This window comes from Camelina sativa, chromosome 8 (genome assembly GCF_000633955.1).
Source record: "Camelina sativa cultivar DH55 chromosome 8, Cs, whole genome shotgun sequence".
Classification (NCBI taxonomy): Eukaryota; Viridiplantae; Streptophyta; class Magnoliopsida; order Brassicales; family Brassicaceae; genus Camelina; species Camelina sativa.
This window is the reverse complement of record NC_025692.1, coordinates 12,989,482-13,009,008: the sequence shown is the minus strand read 5'-3', so window position 1 is coordinate 13,009,008 and position 19,527 is coordinate 12,989,482. Positions and strand designations below refer to the sequence as shown.

General features: G+C 32.1%; 2 protein-coding genes across 2 annotated transcripts; both read left to right on the top strand.

Moving 5' to 3' along the window:
* Positions 4,737 to 6,106, top strand: LOC104707094 (40S ribosomal protein S24-2). Its single transcript, XM_010423372.1, has 5 exons — positions 4,737 to 4,939; positions 5,190 to 5,231; positions 5,327 to 5,497; positions 5,679 to 5,765; positions 5,860 to 6,106. Exons 1-5 carry the CDS (start codon positions 4,868 to 4,870, stop codon positions 5,887 to 5,889), a joined length of 402 nt encoding a protein of 133 aa, XP_010421674.1. The 5' UTR covers positions 4,737 to 4,867; the 3' UTR covers positions 5,890 to 6,106.
* On the top strand, positions 10,842 to 13,133 carry LOC104707093 (guanine deaminase-like). The gene is made up of 5 exons (XM_010423371.2): positions 10,842 to 11,107; positions 11,809 to 11,865; positions 12,179 to 12,369; positions 12,504 to 12,608; positions 12,701 to 13,133. Exons 1-5 carry the CDS (start codon positions 11,074 to 11,076, stop codon positions 12,887 to 12,889), a joined length of 576 nt encoding a protein of 191 aa, XP_010421673.1. The 5' UTR covers positions 10,842 to 11,073; the 3' UTR covers positions 12,890 to 13,133.

Here is a 19,527-nt window from a genome sequence, read left to right as displayed (position 1 = left end):
AAAAAAAAAAAAAAAAAAAAGGCAACAATATGTTTAAATTTAGATTAAAGTGTAACTAATCAATTCAAATTTTATAAAAATTAGGGTAAAAATAAAAGAAAAAAATTGAATTTGGGTTGGACATGGTGCAAATGCACTTTATGCACTAAGTCAGCGATGGGACTGGTACTAACATATAATAAAATTAAATAATTAAATAATCAAATAATATAATATATGTTGTTATAGTTCTATAAGAAACATGCAAATTTTTTTGTGATTACTACATAAAATATAAAATATATGAATTTGATTTTCAAAAACACAAAAGACATGACCACAAATAGTAATATCTTATCAATATTTTCTCCACCACACTAAAAAAAATCAAATATTTTAAGGGTGAAATGTATTCTTACACCAAATAAACGCAAATTTGAATAAAACAAAAAATATTAATTATATATTTTGTTTGACACAAAAGGATCTTAGGGTGCAAATAGTTACACAATTGAACAAGTTAAAGAGATTGAAAAAAATATTCAACCAATTTTCATCATTTGAGTTGAAAAAGTTGAAAAAATTATCAACCTATTTAACTTTAAAAGTTGAAAAATGACCAAATTAAGAGAGAAAAATGTTCAACATATTCAACTATATTTCTAAAGATGAATAAGTTGAATGATATTCAATCATTTTATTCAATTTTATATAATCATGAATATGTATAACTTTGTGCAACTATTTATAATACTTTTGATAGATAGATAAATAATTATACTAATAATATTTTTAGTTGAATTGATGTATCCATCACTTCGGGTTGTTGTTAGCTTACTACAAATGTTTGCTTTAAACTGAAGAAGTTGAAAATATTAAGTTGAACAAAATTGGATTGAATATTGTTCAATTTATTTATCTCCAAAAATGTGGATGAATCAATTAAATATTTTTGCTGTATAATTAGTTTTTTTTCAAATTTTTAAATTAAATTGGTTGAATAATTTTTTTTTAACTTCTTCAACCTCTTTATTTAAATGGTAAAAACTTGTTGAAAAATCTTTTCAACTCCTTTAACTTTTTCAATTGTTGTTTTGTCATAATATTGTATATCAAACCCGAAACAAATTAAAGGGGTGTATCGAATTTGATATTTTGGGAGATTTGCTACAATTTTAATATTTTAAAATTTTGAGAGATTTGAGTATAATTTTAGGAGATTTGGTTACTGAATTTGAAATTTTAGGATTTGATGAGATTTGAGTTTTGGGATTTGGTGAGATTTGATTATTGAAATTTAGGTAATTTTGATATTAAAAATAAAAATAAAAATAAAAAGAAGAGAGCAACTTGGAATGTCGTGATCTATATGATAATGTGTTATGATCTCATATTCATTGCATCTGTCCACATGGTTTTTGCTATAGTTGCTCTCCAGTTATTAGCAATGTCTCTTTGTTGTTCTTGAGTACCATGAAGCTTTTCTTCTTCATTATTCTCATCAATTCTTTCATCAACGTCAGTTTATTTCTCATTACTCACATCTTTAAACAAGTCTCCTCCCCCACACCAAACCAAGAATAAATGAACGAACACAGGTTAATCAAACGTAAGTGTCTCAATAATAACAGAAGCAACAATCTTAAAGCTGATACAATTTGATCTTTTAACACTTACCGTGAATTGGTTTTGCTCATTTTAATATATATCAAAAATGATCCAATGATATATATGATCAACTTATATATCTGATCCAAGCATCATCTTCTTAACAAAGGTAAAAGAAGATTTGTTTTGAGTCTTTTTGCTTGCCCTACTACTGACAGTATCCTAACAACTTGAACAAACCAATACTTTCATAAAGATCATAACTTTTGTCTCTTTAGAATCAATTATAACATTTTTCCAGCTTACTAAAAAAACATCCAAAAAAAATTATGTCACATTAACAAAGACACCAAGATTAAAAAGGTACTTGGTTAAATGTTCATAAACAATTACATCTTCCAAAAGATTCTCACTATTTGCTACAATAGTTGGTCTTGTTTTAGATTCAATACCATTTCCTGCAGTTAACACCAATTTCATAAAAACTTAGTGAATCAAATATGCAGTTTTCTTTTGGGTTTTATATGATATCAAAAGAAACAAAGTTCTCAAAATCAAAAGTACCTAAGCACCTAAAAAATAATAAAATTGAATCCAGCTTTTAGTTAGATGTTCTGTAACACGAAATTGATCAGCTTGAGATGGTAAAAAAGGGGTTATTTTTGCCTGGAGAGAAGGTTATGGAGAGCGACGCTGGAGATGGATCCAATAAAAGCTTCGGCTCCGACGAGACTAACCTTAGCGCCACACAGGATTTGTGTTTCCCGAGGAATCGATAACTAATAAAACGTTTTATGAATGGGATTTATACATCAACGAAACTTTTTAGGATTTTTGCTTGAGGTATCTATTTGAGAGGAGAGAGAAGAGAGAAAAAGAGAGAGATGGAGGTACTTTGTAAAAAAAAATTGCAATAGGTGTCCAACTCTCTTTTTTTTTAAAAAGTCTTTCAAAGTTTTACCTTTTAAGGTGTGATTTTGTAAGTCATATTTTTGAACTGAAAATGTTAGAAAAGTCTCCTAGAATCACATTTAGTAGTTTTTTTTAAAAAAATTGTGATATTTTGAATAACAGTAAATTTGGAGTGAGATTTATAAATTACTAGATTAAGGCCCGCACGATGTGCGAGTTTTAAAATTGTTGAAGAAAATAAATCCTAAACCCTAAACAATATATTTCCTCAAGTAAATATATAAATAATTTTAGTTAGAGAAAAAATCATATTTGTATTTACGTTCATCCACTTTTTATATTTTTATATTTTAAATATATTATAACAATTATTACAATAATCTAAAGCTAAGTTATACCCCACCAAAACTTTTTCCGAATACTTATCATTACAAATATTATTATTGTCAAATTTCAAGAACATTTCACAACTTATTACAAAATATTATACATGCAAAACATTCATCAAAACAACATATAATTAATAACAACGTACAATTTTATTGTATGATTTACCATTAAAAATATGCACTTTACCCAAAATTATTTTATGTAAAAGTATGCTCTTTATCACCACCTATAAAATGTCTTTTAAACAAATTAAAAATATTTTATGTTGCTTTACTTTCATTTTGGCATAATTATAGTTCTTACAATTACTAAAATTGTTTTGTGACATAATTTTTTTAACCATGAATTTTTTTACTCCAAAGATATTTTGGATGAACAACTGGTGAAAATTATCTACTCGAATACAATGATTTTATGACCAACCCAATAAAAGTTTTTTATTGAAAAATTGAAAGAAAGTTTATATAACATAAGAAAAATAAAAATTTGAAAATTATAATCATGATGGTATATATAAGTCTTAGATAATTCAGATATACAAAATAGAAACTTTATAAACAATCCAAAACATGACATATGTCATAATCACGTTAAAGGATCGATGGCATGTTTACTCCTCATAAGTATCGCATTGTACCAAAACTACTTAGAACTATGACCTCGTCTCAAATATTCTTGAATAGTAAGTTCTCAACTTATTTCTATCTGAATCAAAAGTTCTCATATATTTCTCTATATACCTGGGTTTAAACGGTTTACGAACCAAATTAGATAAAAAAACCACATAAATCCGGTTTGAAACCAATTTCAAAACGGTTTACCGTTCTAACTTTCCAAATTTGAAAATCGTTTCTCAATTACTCGATCACGTAGCTTTTGTTTCAGTACCGGAATCATTAACATTATCCAGAAGAGAAAACTCTAGATTTTGACTATAAACACTAACCATCGACTAATCTTCGAAACTTATAACGCTACTAACTGTAGAATCACTTTTGGAATCTTCAGCAGTGTCTCCATCCTTGATTAATTTATCGGGTTTTACATACTTTGATTCCATTTCATTGCATATGATAGCTTCCATTAAAGAACCTGCACGAATCAAAGACCCATAGTAGATAAGCAAAATTATATTAGAAAAAAAATGAAAGATCAAAGATTTCGATATAAACATGTAAATTTATGTAGATTTAATTAGCTGTCATAGTACGTTTTAAAAATAATAATTCTTTTGACATAACTTATGTTATTCGTTTTAGATTTGTTATTCCCTATTTATTGATTAATAATAATATACATGTTTAATAAATTATTTTTTTGTTTATACATGTCAAAACCTAATTGAGAAAACGTGTAATATAATTAGCGTACAATGAAAAATATATTAGTTTTGTTAATTTTAATTTTTGATTTAGGAAATTTCTTTTTAGATATAGACATGTAAATTTTATAGATTTAATGGTATTATCTTAATTAGCTGTTTTGAAAAATAATAATTTTTGACACATATCAACATCTCATCAGTATATTTGACACATGTCATAATCCTGTTAATGGCTAACTTTGAAAATTCAACTTTATATAATAAGATTGATTGAATAACAAGAGATGGTAAATGATATTTATAAATTACACGTTCAATAATATAGAATTTCAGATTGTTTTTAAAAATCATTGATTAAATAACAAAGTTTTAAGAATACCCAAAATCTGTTCAATTAAATTAAATTTAAGAATACTCCTAATTTAATTCGACATGGATTTTATAAGGCCCAATTAAATTTGGCCCATCAACGACTAAAAGAAAAGAAAAAAAACAAACAAACCCTAATAATCTAAAAGCGAGGAGCTATATATAAACGATCTAGGGTTTTGGCTGCTGTTTTCTTCTAAAGCCGCTGCGAAGGAGATAAACTCGTTGATTTTTTTCGCAAACCGGAGCTCAGAGACTGATCTCGGAGTTAAAATCGCAGCAGCTATGGCGGAGAAAGCTGTCACTATCAGAACCAGAAACTTCATGACCAACAGGCTTCTCGCCAGGAAGCAATTCGTGAGTTCCTTTTCCAATCTCTCTGTTCTCTATGTTTCATTTCATGCTCACAGTGCTGTAGCCTCTTCGCCGTTATAATTAAGATAGAGATGCTCGTAGATTGGTACAGATTCATAGGATTCATTTCTATTGTATGATCCATTTCGATGTTACATTTGATCACGACGAGTTCAGATTTTTGTTGTATGATTGATTTAGTTCTTTTTTTTGGGAGTATTAATAAACAGATTTGTGTACCAACTCTTTGTAGGTCATTGATGTTCTTCATCCTGGAAGAGCCAATGTTTCAAAGGTATGTTCTTTACTTCCACTGCCTAGTGTCTATTACATTTGTGCGTAGTTGTTAGAGTATGACAAGGTTCTAAACGTTATGTTTACTTTATGAAGGCTGAGTTGAAGGAGAAGTTGGCAAGGATGTACGAGGTTAAGGACCCGAATGCTATCTTCTGTTTCAAATTCAGAACTCACTTTGGAGGTGGTAAATCTTCTGGATACGGTTTGATCTATGATTCTGTTGACAACGCCAAGAAATTTGAGCCCAAGTACAGACTGATCAGGGTAATATGCTCTTTACTTCTTTTATCAATAGACCATTGGTCTAGTGTTTTTAGTGTAGCATTCTCTCTTGATGCTTTGTTTTTGCCTGCTTTGCTAGAAACTATGGAGTTCGTATATAGATAGAGGGTACTAAGGATTACTTGCAAACCCATATTTAATATGATTCATGTGTGATTGACAGAACGGACTTGACACCAAGATTGAGAGGTCAAGGAAACAGATGAAGGAGAGGAAGAACAGGGCGAAGAAAATCCGTGGTGTTAAGAAGGTGAGAGACCTACACTGACCAGAGATATTTGTATCTGCAATTGTTTGTTTCATGTCCTGTTTACAATCTTTTTATTGTTTCAATGTATGTGTAGACCAAGGCTGGTGACCCCAAGAAGAAGTGAGGATGTTGAAGAGGACAGCAGCAGAATATTGGTTTTGTTCTGCATTATTCCTTTTTTTATGGCCATGTTTGCTCTTTTAGACGGCTTCTAATTACATCTCGATTTTGCGCTTCTTATTGTCACACTCGCTGGATCATGTTTTAAGCGTTAGATAACATGTGCGGTTAAGATTTTGTTTGAATACATTTATTTTAAAACTTCCCATCTTCTTTGGTTCCTCTCTTAGAAAAGCAGACCAGCTCATAACATGAGCCTTGCAAGCTGAATTATGTTCATTTGACTGTTTTTCCTAGATTTAGTTTCATTGTATTGTTGAACAACCGAGCTTCTCATATGGAATCAATTTATATTATAACTTACATTTGGAATCACACTTAACGTTAGAATACCATATAGAGAAAGATCTAAATAGATGGTGATGCAACAAGTTATACAAGGATTTTAGGATATGCACCAGAGAAAGCTTAAAGAGCACGAGTGCTTCTGCTTCAAGAGGTTATGAAGTAAAGTAGGTTGAATGAAATTATGAAAGTAAGAACACAATTCATGTTTAGAGTCCTTATTACTCCCTCACTATTGGATGTGAGGTTCTTTTGGATTTTAAATTATACTATCTTTAATTCTTTATGAAGTCTTTTGCCGAAAGAGTGGAATAAAATATGTTAGAATGTTAATCGATTTCTTTCATTGGATTCTTATTTCAATTATCTTAACTCTTAAACTGAAATTTTGTCATGTGCTAAATAGATAAGGACTTTGAACCTCTGATATGACAGAAAATGATACAACTCTTTCATAATTGAGATTTAAACTATGACTTTGATAATTATTGTTGTGCAAAAGCTATATTAAATTACAACAATATATAATTTTTCCTTGGGTTATTTGTTAGATATGTAACTAAAAGTTTCAATATTTCACAAATAGCACAAAAACAAATAGCACAAAAATAAATTTTGTTTCCAAATTTAGCACATAATCAAATAGAATCCTGTTTCAAATTAAATATTTAAAACTAAATAATAAATTCTAAACATTAAAACATATCCTTAAAATATACCCTAAATGCAATGTTTTCACGACCGGATCGGACCGGCCGGTCCGACCTGTTGACTCGCGACCCGGACAGTTCTCTGGTTTAGGTTCACTACTAATAATCGGAAATCTTACAACCGGTAAAACCCAGAAAAACTGCTATAAACCCACGACCCGGTAATTTGGACCGGACCGGCCGGGTTACAGTTCAAAAAAAATATTTAAGACCAAATATAGGGTTTAATTTTTGAGAACCTCTCGTCGCTTCGCTTCATCTTCTCTCGCAGTCCTCATCTCTCGTAGTGCTTAGCGAACAGTTGATTATCAATTTCTCTTTTATTTTAATTTTTTTTATGTCTCTGATCTCCATCATTACTTGATTTTGGACATTAACATAATACTTTTTTCATGATCGTGGCTGTTTTTTTTTATCGTGGCTCTGTTTTTTAATTGTGGCTCTGTTTTTTAAACTATCATAGTTAATCATCAATTCATCATCGTGTTTGCATATATAGAAATCCATTATATCGTATACTTGAATTATAAATAACTGATCCTCATGTATTGTGCATATTTTAAGAATCTGTTATAGTATTATGTTTGAACTCTGTTTTTTTTCTTTTTGTGTAGTTGTGTATTTTATAAGTAATGGAAACTGAAGAAAACTACGAAGAAATAGCAACTGCAAACCGTTTAGTATGAGGAAAAAGTGATATAGCTTGGTCCTATGTGATTCAATCAAATGATTCATTCACTTTATTAGTTTATTTTTGTTTTTAGATTCATAATTTGTTAACTATGGTATGATTATTTTTATTTTAGTATTTTATAAAACTATATAATTTTTATAAATATACTAATATAGTAAACAAATCATAATCAATTGACCTGCGGTCGAACACGATTGAACCGATGACCCGGTGACCTAGAAGGTAGTCCGGTTCGCCTTCCGGTCCGGTCGTGAAAACATTGCCTAAATGTAAAATAGTCAACTTTCTTAAAAAAATATTCTAACTGTGCCAACTAAATTTGTAGTGTGTCGTAATTGTCCATATTATAGAAATTAAAATAGATTTTAGTATTCAAAACGTCTACAATAGATAGAGAACTGTAGATCATCTACCGCATTTGAAAAGACTATTTGGAAAACAATTGCACTTGATCATATTCGTACTTTCTTTTTAGATCCAATATATTTTACTATCTTTACACAATTACAATATTAAGTTATTTTTTATATATTTTTTTTAAAAAAAAGTTGGGTTGACTATTCCATTTTAGTCTTCAAAACGTCTACACTAGATAGATAGAACCACAATAATTTTTGTAGAACCACTACAACATTTGAAAAGACCATCATTTAGACAAGAATTGCCTTGATTATATTCTTGTTTTCTTTTTAAGTCCAATATGTGTTACTATCTTTTGAGAGAAAGGAAAGGATCGATGCAAGAGGGAAGATTCGGGTGAGTGGTAGCCGTACACGTGAACTTAAATGCACAAAAACGAACCATGCCGAAACTTCTTGAAAATTTCCACGAAACGAGATTAAGAGGTCTCAAAACTGACTCTCTAATAAATATTATATGACTTACTTTAAAAATGTTAAAGAAAGACGATTTGATGCGTTTACATGTAAAATGGTAAACAAAAATGGGCCATTAATCTCGATTCCATTTGTTTGTTCGTTATTCATTTAACCAACTCACACCGGTAACGTGCGTCTCTCTCGTTCAATAATTGTTTCGTATAGACAACTTTACAGAATTCTTTATATCGCATACACATACATGTATGTTGTCTATTAAAAGATTTGTCTTTTTCTTAGTCTACCAATTTGGCATTTTCATGGTTGTGACTTGTGATTTTAGAATCTTTGTACCACCCTTATCAATATTACCAAAGTTCTTTTAGAACTAGATATATTTTCCATAGCTCAAGAACTCTTCTGGCCAATCAATGAGTAAAAAAAATGAAAAATGAGTCTTATCTATTACTCCTTCCGTTTCATGATATATATTTCTTTCTATAATATATGATGTATTAGAAAAATATTTTTGTTTTATAATATAGAATGTTTTTAAGTTTTATTTATCTTTTAAATTAATTTCATATTTTATATTATGCAATTTTGTTTTTGATTGGTTAAACTTTTAAAAAGTAATTTTTTCTTAATTTATTTAATTTTAACTAAAATATCTTATATTTTAAAGGAAGGTAGATTATATTTATTCTAATCCACCGTAAAATGCAAGATGATGAGTCTTCTTATCTACCAAATGATAACGTGTGCTCCTGATCCCATTTGTGTTATCGATTTGAGTCATTTGACTTATCCGATTCTATTATTGTGCCATTTCAAGCATTTCTTTTATATATGTTTGGTTCCTAAAATGAATAACAGTTTTGTTTTAGTTAGACTATGTATATTGGTTTCTTTTTTCAACACTCTCCTTTATACTTTTTAAGACTTCACATCATCATCTTTTTCCTCCACCTAAATAATTTAACATCTATTTAATTTTTGTCATCTACAATTGTTTTGTTTAATAAAATTTCACACTTTATTCTATTTATTTTATTATTTTTTATATGTTCAAATAAAATAAAACAAGTCTCTATTTATAGAATATAAAAAATAATAAATTTTGATGTAAAACAAAACAGAATAAAAATTTGATTACTATAAAATAAATGATGTCAAATAGTTATAATGAAATCAAAACTATAAAAAACTTTAACAACCAATAATAATGCATTATGTGTCGTAGTGATCCCCATTTTTGTTTATTCAATTCTTTCAATATGGTTTAATCCATTCAAAACCTTCATTAGAGAGAATATAATGTTTTAAGTTAACTAGTGAAGTACTGCTGAACAAAACAAGAAAAAATATAGTGAAGAATTACTAGAACTAGAAGAGTGTGAATGCCTAAAAAGTCTAAAACCATTGTACATGTAAGCTAGACTAAAAAATAAAACATAATTAAAAGCTAAAATTGTTAACTTTTAGTAAAATAAAAATAACAAAAGTTATATATATATATATATATATATATATATATATATATGACCGTGAGAAAATTTAGAAGAAATTTACGACTACTAAATAATTAAAATAGTACTATTGGTAAAAATTAGTTTTTAAAGTTTTTTTTAAGATAAAGCATCTACCATTTACACCAGTCATCTCCTTATACAAGTGGTATAATGAATGAAAACATGAACATTTGCACAACATTTCTACTAGTTGACAGCGGTTATAGAAGTAGTTTATCATAAAACCTACCAAAATATATAGCATAAAATATAGATATGAAACCAATAAACGATATTATCATATAAGTTTTATTTTGTCAACTATTCTCATATAAAATTTTAATATCTAATACTAACTAAATGATAAATAACTAATTTGAAATATATTTTTAAAAAGTATGAAATATTTTTTGTATAATTGTTTTTATTACAAAAAAATTATTATATATAAAAGTTTGATATAAATAATTCCAAAGTGTCATAAAACTGTACAAAAACAATTTTTTTGATTATTGTTAAAATATCAACAATTGCAATCTCAAACATAAACATAGCGTTTGTGGATGATAACGGAAAAACCGATCAACAAGCGAGACTAGAAAATCGATCTTAACACCTAGGTACGAAAATTTTAAATATTAATAAAAAGTAAATATTTGTCATAATTAAATTATTATAATAATTAACAGTTTTAAGAAAATAGATTTCTCAAATAGTAGATTACTTTGGGATACACCCCTATCTAAACTTTTAAATTAAGAAAAAGTAATGAGTTAAAAAAGTATTTAAATTAGTGTAAAAAAAAAAAAAAAATTCCTCAAAAATGTTTTAAACTCTTTTTTCAGGTCGAATCACCCAGCTTTTTTCAGTATATTAAAAACCCAAAATTTTCTTTGGTTTCCTTCCTCCGCTAAATTCAACCTTTCCACAATTTATCTCTCTCTCTCACACACACCTCAGCTTCTGGTGTTCGTCTCTATCTACCTCTCCCCCAAATCTCAATTTTGGACTCCTCTGGCTTTTTTTTTTTCGTTTTGTTTATAAAAACACTTCTCCTCTTCTTCAATCCTCACACAAACCACTACTTCGATTTCTCCAGAACCCTCAGTCATGGAAGATCCCTCAGTCATGGAAGAAACTAAGGGTAATCAAACTTATTTTACGATTTTGTTTTCTCTCGGATCGAGATCGGAGTCTTCTTTTTTTTTTTTTTTTTTTTTTTTTTTTTTTTTTTTTTTTTTGTTCCCTTTGATTTTGCTCCAGATTCGTTGTTTTTGAGTATACATGTTCGCGATTTTGGATTTTTAATCTCGAATCAGACTCTTTCTCAGAGTTTGATTCAATGTTCAATTTCCCAGATCGGGGAATCTTTTGGATTTTCGAACATTTTGATTTCACATGCAGATTCAGAAAAATCTGTGTACTCGTTGTCAATCACAGATGACATGTGACAAAGCTCTACAATGTGATTATATCATCATCATCATCACACTTTAGATATGTTTCACCGTTTAATTAAAGCGTAGAATTGGTTTATGTTCGATTTTGACTTTTGAGATTTACCAACAATGGCTTCTTGTTTTGTGTTATCTTAGCTGGAAGATTCCTCTGTTAGTGGTGTTTTCTTGTTTCACAAGTAATGGTATATCTCTATTGTGTCCGCTAACTTGTGGTATGAGTAACCATGATCAGTTTCTTTGCAATGGCTCCAACTTTTTTATGTTTATGATCAATTGTGCGCAGAAGAAGCTGTGTTGATTTGCTTCTTTCTTTTTTTTTTTTCTTTGATCTTTGATGTTTATGTGTTCGGAGGATCTGATGGCTTCTCTTATTTGAACTGTGTAGTGGAAGCAAAAGACGGAACCATCTCTGTGGCTTCTGCATTTTCCGGTCACCAACAAGGTAATGGACCTTAATTATTGTAGTGCATTACTTCTAGTGAGGACTTATAATGTGATTCTTATAATGGTAGATGCATATTTAATCGTCATTTGCAGATTAAGCTTATCCATTTCTAGACTTCACACTAGTTCAATCACATAGAACTAATCTTTCAGATGAAGATCCTGTTTCTATTAGGAACCTTTGGCTTTTCGTAATTTTCGCTTTTCGATTTAGTTACTGACTTTCCACCGTTTCTTAGTTAGTTGAAAACTGTATGTGCTTGCACAAGTTGTGTCGTTGTTTATGTTTATACTTTGTCTTTGATCATCAGCTGTGCACGATAGCGACCACAAATTCCTAACGCAAGCTGTTGAAGAAGCTTACAAGGGAGTTGACTGTGGTGACGGTGGCCCATTTGGTGCTGTGATTGTGCATAAGAACGAGGTTGTAGCTAGCTGCCACAATATGGTTTTAAAATACACAGATCCAACTGCACATGCTGAAGTCACAGCCATTAGAGAGGTATAAGAAAGAGTATATGATTGATCAAATTTGTTGCAGTCACTTTGCTCTGGAATCTTGACACTGCACATGCTGCAAAAAAAAAAAAAAACTGGTTTTGGAATAATGATTTGGAAACTGTTGTGAACATGCAGGCATGCAAGAAACTTAACAAACTCGAGCTATCAGAATGCGAGATCTACGCATCTTGTGAGCCGTGTCCCATGTGCTTTGGAGCCATCCATCTCTCGAGACTCAAGGTAAAATGTCGAAACTTGTCTACACACACAAACCCATCTTTTGAGTTCTCTTCAGTATCATGATGAGTACTCATCTCTCTACTTGTGAACAGAGATTGGTTTATGGAGCTAAAGCCGAAGCAGCTATAGCCATCGGGTTTGATGACTTCATAGCTGATGCTCTAAGAGGCACCGGGGTTTACCAGAAATCCAGCCTGGAGATCAAGAAAGCGGACGGGAATGGCGCCGCTATCGCAGAACAAGTATTCCAGAACACTAAGGAGAAGTTCCGTTTATACTAAAAGCTCTTCTCCATCATCACATTCTCCTGTCTTCTTCTCCTTCATGATGGCAATTAGAAGAAGTAAAGGAAGAAGATACGCACTTGCTTTACCTTAATAAAATCTCTGTTTCAAATTGTTCATTTTATAACCAGAAGGAAAACAAAAACAAAAAGGAAAAACTCAATTTCGGTTCTTGTTGACATGCTTTGTATTACTTTTCTCCCATTTGAATTGAACTGGTAAATACTTTCTTCTCTGTCAATATCTTCATTTTTAATCTGTCAAAAACCAAGTTTTACACTAATTAATCGAATCTAGTCGAATTTTTTAACTACTATACTTTCGTGGAACAAAAAAATGGCTCTATTACATTAGACAAATGAGCCAGTTGGAATTGTAGTGGTGTCTAGGATATTTGGAATTGGTAAAGGTGGTTCTATTTTACTGGGTTATGAAGTTTAGAATATTTGGAATTGTGTGGTAGTTACTCAAACTTCAAATGGGGAATCGTTTATTATTGGTTGGCTCATGGCTGTATGCATTTCGGTAAGTCTTTATCAAAGGATCTTCATAAATGAAGAAATCTTGTTAGTTTGGTGCAATTGGTTTCGACACCTAGTTTTATCTTTTTCTCTTTCGTAAGGCTTTTGCTTCTTTCTTTTGAATTCAATTTTCCAGATAAATAGAAGGTTTTAAGTAGACAACTGAAAGAAATGGTCAGAAGCTAAGGGGGTGTTACGGGATGAAAAGTACAAAGTTTATATTGTTTTACTTAAAAAAAAAGAAACAAAATTGAAAAATATCATTTTATAGCGGTTTTTATGGCTCCTTCAATACTGATACCATACAGTCAAAGGTAGGTTGGATTATGCGAAATGAGATGGATGTATTTATTGAAGCGGACTAAGCTGTAGGGATTTTGATACTTCCAAATTCGAGGATCACTTAGCCGGATTAGAAAGTATATAAACTCGTCAAGGTGAAAGGTGAAACAAGAAAGATTTAATGGATTAAGAGGTCGCATAGCAGTTGCAGAATGCTGCTGATATTCCCAACTTCAATCGCTGATAGATATGACAAATTAGTCCAACAAGAGGAGGCTGTTGCTTGGATATTACACACCAAGAAACAAAGAAGTGTTTTAGACAAAGAACAAAGAGATAAACTCATAAAATAAAAAGGAAAATTGATTGATGATTCTCAAATAAGATTACATGTGTTTATATAATGATAAGAAACGTGGTAACAAAGCTAAGTATTAATTATTCTTGAAACTAAAAGAAAATAAATATAGATAGTTGAATGGAGACCCAACTCTTGAAGTTTTCATTCCCAATGTGAGTTGAACTCCATTTTCGTCACTCCTCTTTGACCACAAAATAAAGTGATTATTTTGGGTTTTCTTGGGTTTGTATTAGGCTCAAAATAGGCTAGACTTGATAGACATCATCCCCAATATAATTTTCCATGCTCTCTTTGGCCATAAGCTCTTGAATAAGTCCATTAAGTGCATTGCTTAGCTTCTTAGCTTTTGCTCTAGTCATTGGTCCTTCAGGTACAAGCAATGGTTCCTCTGCTACAAGCTCTTCGGGTTCAAGCTTAGCTACAAGTTCCTCGGGTTCAAGCTCACCTACAAGTTGCTCCTCATTAGCTCCATTCATGATCACATCAGATTTCGACTGCATCCTCATTAGAATGTGAGTTACAAGCACTTCTAATTGTGATGTAACACATATGGAGTAAAGAATTCAGAAAAGTTATTTTTGAAGGTGACTACAAGCAAATTTTTGAGATTCTTCATGGTACGACCTCAAATTTGGAAGCTATAATTGGATAAAGGAAGTTAACTACTAAAAGACCCAATTTGATGAAGTCGATTTCAAATGGACATAAAAAAACAACAATCGGACAGTGGATCTGTTATCAAAAGCAATTATACCACATAATACTTGCTATCATGTTTATACATGTATTCCTAACTTTCTATTGCAAGAACTAAAATGTAATATTTACTAACACTTGGTCTTCGGGTTTGAATACCATCTTGCACCTTCCTTTGTTAGCTTATTTTGCATACTGCTTTGTCTTCTCCTCAATGTTTATTCTAGCTTTCTCATGTATTTGTTTGACAAGTTCAGCTTTCTTCTTCCCATCCAAGCTAGCTCTTTCACTCAAAGGTAGAGGGGTTAGATCCAATAGAGATAAAGGATTAAAGCTATAAACAATTTGGAATGGAGAAAACTTGGGTGAGGAATGAACTGATTGATTGTATGCAAACTCAACATGTGATAAACATTCTTTCCAAGTTTTAATGTTCTTTTTGATTAAAGCTCGCAAGAGAGTAGACAAAGTTCTATTAACTACTTCAGTTGTCCATCAGTTTGCGGATGACAAGTAGTGGAGAATAGCAACTTAGTCCCTCGTTTAGACCAAAGTGATTTCCAGAAGTAACTCAAAAACTTTGTATTCCTATCAGAAACAATTGACTTAGGCACTCCATGCAATCGCAAAATTTCTTTGAAGAACAACTTAACAACATGCAAAGCATTACCAGTTTTGTGACAAGGTATGAAATGCGCCATTTATGAAAATCGATCGATGACCACAAAAACTGAATCTTTACCAGTCCTAGTTCTAGGCAAACCAAGGACAAAATCCATTGAAATATCATGCCAAAGCTAAGTAGGAATAGGATGTCGATACTTTATCGCGATGTTGTTAATGGCACGGCAGTCTACACATGCACCACAAGCCATCCTTCTTAGGCACAAGGAGAACAGGTACAACACATGGGCTTAGGCTCTCCCTGATGTAACCTTTTTCAAGAAGCTCTCTAATCTGCTTTTGAAGTTCCTTTGTTTCCAATGGATTGGTTCGTTAATCCGGCCGGTTTGGAAGTGACGCACCTGAGATGAAATCAATTTGGTGTTCTATACCTCTTATTGGCGGCAAACCGTTTGGGTTCTCTTCTGGAAAGATATATGAGAATTCCTGAAAAACATCTATCAAATCACTCGGGAGCTTCGGTGCAAGGTCAGAAAATGCTATTAGTGTTTCTTTATTCACAAGAAAAAATAATGGCTGTTGAGAGTACAAAGATTTCCTTACTTGACTCTCTTTGACAAAGAAGTTGGAGTTCTTAGGAGATACCTCGGGTTTTGCTGTTTAATTTCTCTGTCTCGACTTTTCTTCAACTAACCTGGTCTTGATGGACCTCCAACAAAATTAAAGGAACCAGAGTGATCTTCTTTCCTTTATGCTCAAAGGAATGCCGATTGGTGTAGCTATCATGTATCGCCCTTATGTCAAACTGCCAAGGTCGTCCTAGAAGAATATAGCTTGCATCCATGGGAAGGACATTGCACAGGATCTCGTCTTCATATCGGCCGATGGTAAGAGTAACCGTGACTTTCTCCTTGACGTACTGTTCGCCCGTTTCATTCAACCATTCCAGTTTAAAAGGCCGCAGATGAGGCCTGGTCTCAAGTCCAAGCTTCCTAACAAGAGTATCACTAGCAACGTTAGTACAACTTCCACCGTTAATGATCAAAGAACAAAATTTATCTTTAACTAAATATCTAGAGTGAAAGAGATTCTCCCTTTGTTCTCGGTCATTGGACTTAGGATGAACGATCAATGATCTTCTAGTGACCAGAAGTGTCCCTTGAGCTGGATATTCAAACTGTTCTTCCTCTTCGTCAAAGATTGGACCGAGATCTTCCTCTTTTTCTTTATCGTCCTCGGACTCCACTTCACCGTTGTCTAGGAGGATCATTACCTTTTGATTTGGACATTTGTTGGCATAATGTCCAAGTCCTTGACATTTGAAACACCGAATATCCCTTGCCCGATTGTTGGTCTCGACTGCCTTTCCTTTATCAAGACGAGCATGAGCATTAGTCTTAAAAACTGAATTTGATGGGGTCAGAGACTGACCTTTTTCTTGATAACTTGGTTTTGGTGCAAATGAAGGTTTAGAGAAACCCCTCCTCTTTGTTTGTTGTTCGATTAGAACCACCTTGTACAACATTTCCTCTAAGCCTTCATATTCTTGAAGCTCCATTATGTCCTGAATGTCCCGGTTGAGGCCTGCAAGGAATATGGCCATGGTAGCTTCTAAGGTTTCATCTACATCCGCTTTGATCATTAAGCTTTCCATTTCCTGGAAATAATTTTCCACAGATTTGGTTCCTTGAAGCAAGCGTTTGAGTTTTTGGTGGAGATCTTTGTGGTAATAAACCGGCACAAACCGTTTCCTCATCAAGGTAGAGAGCTCATCCCATGAAGCTATTGGTCTTCCACTTGTCCTTCTCATGTGAGTCACAACTTGATCATACCAGTTAATAGCATAACCTATAAACTCATTTGCTGCAAACCTAACCTTCTTGAGTTCAGAAATTTTTTGACAGTCGAATACTAACTCCATTTTCCTTTCCCATTCTAGGTAAACATCCATATCGTTTTTACCTTCAAAGGTTAGAAATTTAAGTTTTAAACCACCTAAATTGTCATATACTCTATCATTTCTTGTACGAAAAGGATTAACATCACCTTGGTCACAGTTTCTATGACTTCGTCTAGGTCGGTTGATGGATTGACCATCTTCTTCATGGAACTCCTCTTCTTTAATTTCCTCCTCGGGCCGGTAAATCCTCCTTGAACGTTCTCTCCTGGCGGTGGGTATAGAACAGATTTTTTGGCTATTTTGAATCTCGTCGAGCCTCTGGTGTAGTTTTTCTAGACATGTATTCATAAGGTTAGTAATAGTGTCATTCAATGCCCTCATCTGCAAGTTAGATAGCCCGGCGACAGAATTTCCTGGCCGATCTCTTTCTCCATCACTTTCCATGGTTTTCTGAAAACTTAACACTAAAAGTTAGCAGATAAAAAAATCCTCACACACTCAAGTATTTCTCTCGATTTTGGTAGGTCACTCAAGAGCTTTCTCTTTAAGTTCTAAGAGAACAAATCCAAGCAACCCAATGGAATTCCCAAGCAACAAGGGAAGAAGGAAGATAGAAAGACAAGAGGATTTTGTGAAATCTGTTTTAACAATTCCAAGGCTGGATTTTTCCTCAGCCAGCAGGATTTATCTTCCACCCCCTAGCCAAATGTAAAAATATATATATATATATATATATATATATATATATATATATTTATATTAGGATTTTTTTTCTTTCTTTTGGTAATAGAGATGGCCCAGGTAAGGAAATTACCCATATTTAAGATAGAAAGAAGAAGAAGTATTTAGAAATGGAAGATGAGAAGATGAACAGACAAGTACCGGTGGAGTGGCTCTGATACCACTTGATACACCCTAATTCGAGGATCACTCAGTCGGATTAGAAAGGACAGAAACTCGCCAAGGTGAAAGGTGCAACGAGGGAAATTTAATGGATTGAAGGGTCGCACAGCAGTTGCGGGAGGCTGCTGATATTCCCAACTCCAATCGTTGCTAGATATGACACACTAGACCAACAAGAGGAGGCTGTTGCTTGGATATTACACACCAAGAAACAAGGAAGTGTTCTAGACAAAGAACAAAGAGATAAACTCATAAAATGAAAAGGAAAATTGATTGATGATTCTCAAATAAGATTACATGTGTTTATATAAGGATACAAAACCTGGTAACAAAACCAAGTATTAATTATTCTTGAAACAAAAAATAAAATAAATATAGATAGTTGAATGGAGACCCAACTCTTGAAGTTTTCCTTCCCAAGGTGAGTTGAACTCTATTTTCGTCACCTCTCTTTGACCACAAAATAAAGTGATTATTTTGGGCTTTCTTGAGCTTGTATTAGGCTCGAAGTGGGCTGAACTTGATAGACATCATCCCCAATATAACTTTCCATGCTCTCTTTGGCCATAAGCTCTTGAATAAGCCCATTAAGTGCATTCCTTAGCTTCTTAGCTTTTGCTCTAGTCATTGATCCTTCAGGTACAAGCAATGGTTCCTCCGCTATAAGCTCCTCGGATTCAAGCTTAGCTACAAGTTCCTCGGGTTCAAGCTCAACTACAAGCTGATCCTCATTAGCTCCATCCATGATCACATCAGATTTCAACTGCATCCTCATTAGAATGTGAGTTACAAGCACTTCTAATTGCGATGCAACACATATGGAGTAAAGAACTCAGAAAAGTTATTTTTGAAGGTGACTACAAGCAAAGTTATGAGGTTCTTAATGGTACGACCTCAACTTTGGAAGCTATAATTGGATAAAGGAAGGTAACTACTAAAAGCCCAATTTGATGAAGTCGATTTCAAATGGACATCAAAAAACAACGATCGGCCGGTGGATTTGTTATCAAAAGCAATTATACCACATAATACTTGCTATCATGTTTATACATGTATTCCTAACTTTCTTTTGCAAGAACTAAAATGTAATATTTACTAATTTTCGTAATAAAGAAGTCGTTAAAAGAAAACTACTATCTCTATTACTTAATGTTTAAGGTTTTACACTGATTAACAAATTATTTATATTATGTTTGTTACTAAACTAAAATATCAATTATTATTTATCTAAACACGATATAACCAATAATAAAATAATTTGTAGAACATAAATCATCAGAGCTAATGAACAAACTAATTTCTTTTGCATTGAAAATTAGAAACAACTTGTAATTTTTTAATATATATC